General features: G+C 48.6%; 3 protein-coding genes across 3 annotated transcripts in view; 1 reads left to right on the forward strand and 2 right to left on the reverse strand.

The window, feature by feature from the left end:
• Nucleotides 1–1,942: 1,942 nt before the first annotated feature.
• Nucleotides 1,943–5,000, reverse strand: part of LOC126578706 (uncharacterized) — a 4,923-nt gene continuing 1,865 nt past the window's right edge. Inside the window, exons 3-4 of the mRNA XM_050241551.1 lie at nt 2,185–2,614; nt 1,943–2,115 (exon numbers count right to left, since the gene is read on the reverse strand). Of these exons, the coding sequence (XP_050097508.1) occupies nt 2,109–2,115; nt 2,185–2,614 (437 nt within the window). The 3' untranslated portion in view covers nt 1,943–2,108. The remainder of the gene's footprint in view (nt 2,116–2,184; nt 2,615–5,000) is intronic.
• LOC126578714 (ER membrane protein complex subunit 8/9 homolog) lies at nt 2,798–3,790 on the reverse strand. The gene is made up of 2 exons (XM_050241560.1): nt 3,502–3,790; nt 2,798–3,437 (listed from the first exon to the last, which is right to left on the reverse strand). Exons 1-2 carry the CDS (start codon nt 3,688–3,690, stop codon nt 3,033–3,035), a joined length of 594 nt encoding a protein of 197 aa, XP_050097517.1. The 5' UTR covers nt 3,691–3,790; the 3' UTR covers nt 2,798–3,032.
• LOC126578695 (juvenile hormone esterase) overlaps nt 4,272–5,000 on the forward strand; it is a 1,883-nt gene continuing 1,154 nt past the window's right edge. Inside the window, exon 1 of the mRNA XM_050241538.1 lies at nt 4,272–5,000. This exon is cut by the window's right edge and continues 547 nt beyond it. Within this exon, the coding sequence (XP_050097495.1) occupies nt 4,318–5,000 (683 nt within the window). The 5' untranslated portion in view covers nt 4,272–4,317.

The raw sequence follows: 5,000 nt of genomic DNA on the forward strand, positions 1-5,000 counted from the left end.
ACGCGCGAAGTTGACACCTTACGGGCTGGAGCGGGTGACAACACCTATCAACAGCTTCGCAGGTCTCGCGCCATGCCATGCGCGTGATGTACATGAAATTGGTTTATTTTATATGATGGTATGCGAATGGTCGACAAGTTTATGAGATCGCAGGCACGCGCACAATCCCCAGGAAGAAGAACGCCACGCTCAATGTTTTATCAACCAAATGGGGTGCTTCTCGCTGATCTCTGAGTTCGGAAGCAATAAATCGATTGAACCAATAAATAAAACGATTCCTCGGAAACCAACCAACGAGGATTGCCACGGATCGCCACGGAACGCGCTCGCATCGTGGATCAGTAAACGTGGCAGCTGGCTAGGTAATGGTTCAATCATTAGCATTTAAATGGCGACGTTTATCCACGGGGAGTGGGGAGGCATTACCATACAGAAGAGAAGAAAAAAAACCCAGTAAACCATCCGGGCGGAATCACTGGTTTCCAGTTTCACACCATCCCTCGCAAATCGCCTGTTCGATTGGCGTGATTCAGCGGCGAGTGATCATCGTGGTGCGATCAACAAGAGGGAAAAGATGTTACAAACCAGTGCGAGTCATCGAAAGGAAAGGCTCGTTGGTCCACTAGCAAGCCCTTGAGCACGAATGAAGATCTCAACAGCGAGAGAGAGTGAGAGCGATTTACGAAACAAAGTGTCAATTTGAGCCGAAAAGCTAAACGGATTTACCGGGACCTTTTCTCATCGGTATAGACACACACGCAAACACAAACACCCCTTCCAATCAGAAGACGAGCGGCAAAACATGATCATAAAATTGATTAATACCACTTCCCGAACCCGAACAAACAAACGACTTCCGCAAGCAGCTCGATGGAGCCATCTCCAAATCACCACCACCGCACGCCCATAGAAGGCGCAAAGCATAATAAATCGATGCTATCGTAATTCCCGCGGCTTAAAAAGGGCCATAAGCTACTCACGATCACGCTCGTTAGAGCAACAGGCCAGGCCAGGCACACACGCGTCAGGGTGTCAGGCCGCCAGGCGCTAATCCTCGCCTCGATCGCCCCAGGGGCCAGAGCACACGCGAAACCCGCGCACGTGGGACAAGCGGCGGTTTGGTCCAGGTGTTCCGGGATGCTGGCCGGTCTGCTTTGTGCGACGTCGTTTCCTTTCGAAAAGATGAAGTTGTCGCTGGTCGCTAAAGTGGTTCATCCAACAAGCCGGCGAGGAGTGCTCGAGTATCATCGTCGTCGTGTGAGGTTCATAACTCATGCCTGTTGACCCAGCTAGTGACATCACTTTTGCTCGATCGTCCCCGCGTGTGACAAACGATCGGCCCAGTCCAGTCCAGGCGATTGCTCGCTTTGTGCGGTCCAATAGTGTGCCGGCGAGCCGTATATAATCACCGCTACCATACGTAGGTGGACACATCCTTCATACTTCGTGGCCGTTCTTGCAGGCATATTCACGTCGTCGGTTTCCTGGACGCGCATGCACGTGCTTTATGCATCCATCCTTGGAGCGGAGATTAATCGTACACGGCAGTAGCGCAGCAGTGGCGACTCTGCAAATCGTTGGACATCAATTGTCCGTTAGCGAGTGGTGCGTGAACGGTTTGCACATTGTTCGCTGGCAATCTATCCTTGAAAACGAGAATCGTGGAGTGTCCAATTGAACGGCACAAGCTGTATCGAGGAGAGAATTTAAAGCAGAACAACCAGTTCGAGGGTGGTCCTATAGGTTAAAGTGTCTGCACGACGCTGCCAGAGGTCATGGGTAAACCGTGCAGAGCAAGATAAAATCGTGAATTCGCTTTTTCGAGAGGATTGTTTGGAGACCCAAATTTTGCCATCTAATTCCACCGCCATGAAGGCCAGAACAAGCGAAAAACAAGCGAGAAAGAGTACATGGAACTAAGTAACGCCTTATAGAAGAGATGTTAAAGAGTAATTTAAAATTTATTTTCTTCTATTCAAATGGCAATTTCTTGGTTTACGTAACTAATGCTTAATCAATTCATTGAATTAATCGTTCATTATCCAATTCATTATCACTTCTCCGCTTCAAATACCAGTAGACAAGAACCATCCAGTAAAGCCTCTCTTCTAATCCCTGAAATAGAAAAAGAGCATAAGATCACTTGAAATCAAACATCTAAAAATGAAATTTCCCGAAACTTACTTCGAAATCAGTATTTTGCTTCGAGTATAGCGTATGTTTTTCTTCGTATCTTTACTAGAGCCGGCAGTGGACGAGCTGTTGGTCTGCTTCCTCCCTGGCTTCTCCTTCGAAGAGCTAGATTGTGGTTCCGGCGGTGAGGTGTCTTCCGGATCGTCCATCTCCACATCCTCTAGGGCACTGGTCGCTATCGTGAATTGCTTGTCCTGCACCTTTGCCCGAAAAGCATCTTGCCGTTTCGAGTACCGGCGGTTCCCGATCGTATCCTTGGGCAACCCACTTTCGCCCACCGCCCACCGTGGCCCAAAGACGAGCTTGTTTGCCTTATCCATTGCTGTCATCATCGAGTCGAAATCTTTGCGTAGGCTTTCCATCAGCGTCGATTGCGGTATTTTGTCACCAACGATTGCGTCAGAAGACGATGGCTCACCGTCTGCCGATGACCGCAGACGGTCCGCAGAATGGAAGGCATGGAAAGAAAGAAAGAAAGAAAGAAGAAACGTAAACCGGAAATTCAAAAAGGAACCGGCCCTGGCCGTGCATCGTGTGTGGGGGATATTCTGCAAACAATGTTGATCATCTGGCGGTTTTAGCATTGAGATCGTTCATAAACACGTAGTTTTATCGAATGCAAATCCTTTGCATTATTTATTTAAAACATTCGCACAGAAAACACCTACTTGCCCGCGACTTCCACCTTTGCTGAACCAAACCACCGATTAAGGCGATTAGTCAAATCGCACATTCTATATACTAGTTCCAACGCAAATGGAACGCATACAATATATTTTCCTCGTATTTGGAGTTTTGGTATAATAAAAGCGACCATCAGAGTTAACGTTCTGCTGCTGTTAATACATTGCAAGAATCTGCTTGAGATCCCCATTCAAATGCACATTGTCCCAGTCATTTTGCGTATTGTCTAGGTAGTTGTCGAAGTCGTTCAGCTCCTTCGCAGCGCCACGCTGCAACAGGCAAGAAACGGCATCGAACGTGACGCGCTCGTTGTCCACCGCGCATCTGGCCTTGACCCAACGATTGTCCCGGTACTGCCACATCCGCAACGCTGGATACTGCATGTTCAGTGTAACGGCAGTGTTGTCTATTACCGCCACGCACGCATTGCTGCAGTTCTCGGCAATCTTGTCCGCAATCCGGATGCCCGGTGCCCGCTCGAAGCGATTGTCCGCAAAGTTTTCCGAACCGACGTAGTAGCCGACAATCTGACGATTTGCCCGGGAAGCCTTGGCCTCCACCTGAAAGCAAGTGGCCGAGTTGAGATCACCTCATTCCTCCCGTGCTAACGTGCAAAGTTCTCACCTGAACGAGGGCCACTTCGGCCATCGGTGATACGTGAAGGCACTGGTGGAACAGCGGAACCGCATCGACGATCACGCCGGGTTTGCCCGTTTCGGCCAGCAGCAACCCGTTCACGGCCAGGTGCGGGTACTTGGCGGCGTGCAGCATAATTTTGCAGTACGCCCGCGGTTCAAACATTACTTCCGACATCTTTTAAACACGATTTAAGCGGAAATAATGCACGATTTGGCTGCAAAATGGTTTGTTTTCACGAACTACACACTTGTTTTCACGAACTCATGTAGCAACTTTTTTCCGTCCCTGTGAAAAAGTTGTGCCATATTTCCCAACATATTTCGCACAACGGTCATTCGTGTGACAAGGAAACGGCCAAAACGTGTGGAACCTTATAAAGAATTACTACGTTCGGGATTCTTGTGGCTACTTTTAACTTGTATCACCCTTTTGTTTTAACAATCGAACTAAATTGTATGTATTTTGTAATGAAATGAACATTCCATAAAATAAACTGAAAGCATGTCGGTGCATCGTTGCATCGAATGCTGCAAACACATGGCGCTTTGTACTGCCACAGTCAATAGACCATATATTATCATCTTTTTGTGTTCTTTGCTCAAACTATGTAAATTACCAAACACACCACGTCCAGAAGGCTACCGATGAATAATTAACGGCGACGGATCGTCTGGTAAAAAAATCCCCTAACTGACCATTTGCACAACTACATGCACTACGCCATACGTGAGCAATATATAATTGTGCTCGATGGACTGTGGAAGATCAGTTTATTAACAAACGCTACCAAAGGTAGATAGGATGGACAAGTGTGGTTTAGTGTTGTTCGTGTTCGCTTTGCTAGGAACATCGCATTCCCTCCCGGAAAATCCTTCCATCGCGCACACCACACTCGGCGCCATTGAAGGAACTGTACTGCAGTCACGTTTGGGCAAAAGCTTTTTTGCTTTTCGCGGCATTCCTTATGCCCAGGCACCGACTGGTAAATTGCGGTTTCAACCGCCGGTCGCACTCAACGAACCTTGGAATGGAACCTACGATGCTACAGAAGACGGTCCCATGTGCCCACAGCCGTTCATGAACGAAACCTACAAGGTTTCGGAGGACTGTCTACGGTTGAACGTTTACACTCCCGCGATTCCCGGTGAGCTTATCAGAATTAGGCCACGTGATGTGCTGGTCTACCTACATCCCGGAGGGTTTTACAGCCTCTCGGGACAATCGAACACGTTCGCCGGTCCGCATGCCATCATGGATCATCCGATCGTATTTGTGACGATCAACTACCGTTTGGGGTCGCTCGGTTTCATGAGCACCGGCACAGCCGAATGTCCGGGCAATGTGGGTTTAAAGGATCAAGTGGCTGCCCTCCGTTGGATACAGCAAAACATCGCCAGCTTCGGTGGACGCCCCGACTCCATCACACTGATGGGATACAGTGCCGGAGCGATAAGCACCGCTTTGCACCTTATATCACCGATGTC

This window comes from Anopheles aquasalis, chromosome 3, assembly GCF_943734665.1.
Source record: "Anopheles aquasalis chromosome 3, idAnoAquaMG_Q_19, whole genome shotgun sequence".
In the NCBI taxonomy this organism is placed as follows: Eukaryota; Metazoa; Arthropoda; class Insecta; order Diptera; family Culicidae; genus Anopheles; species Anopheles aquasalis.

What these genes read in the sequence shown, in the direction of transcription:
- LOC126578714 (XM_050241560.1), bottom strand. Translation starts at nt 3,690, where the DNA reads ATGTCGGAAGTAATGTTTGAACCGCGGGCGTACTGCAAAATTATGCTG. An exon ending in CCGAAGTGGCCCTCGTTCAG is followed by an intron (nt 3,438 to 3,501) that starts GTGAGAACTTTG and finishes ACTTGCTTTCAG; the next exon opens with GTGGAGGCCAAGGCTTCCCG.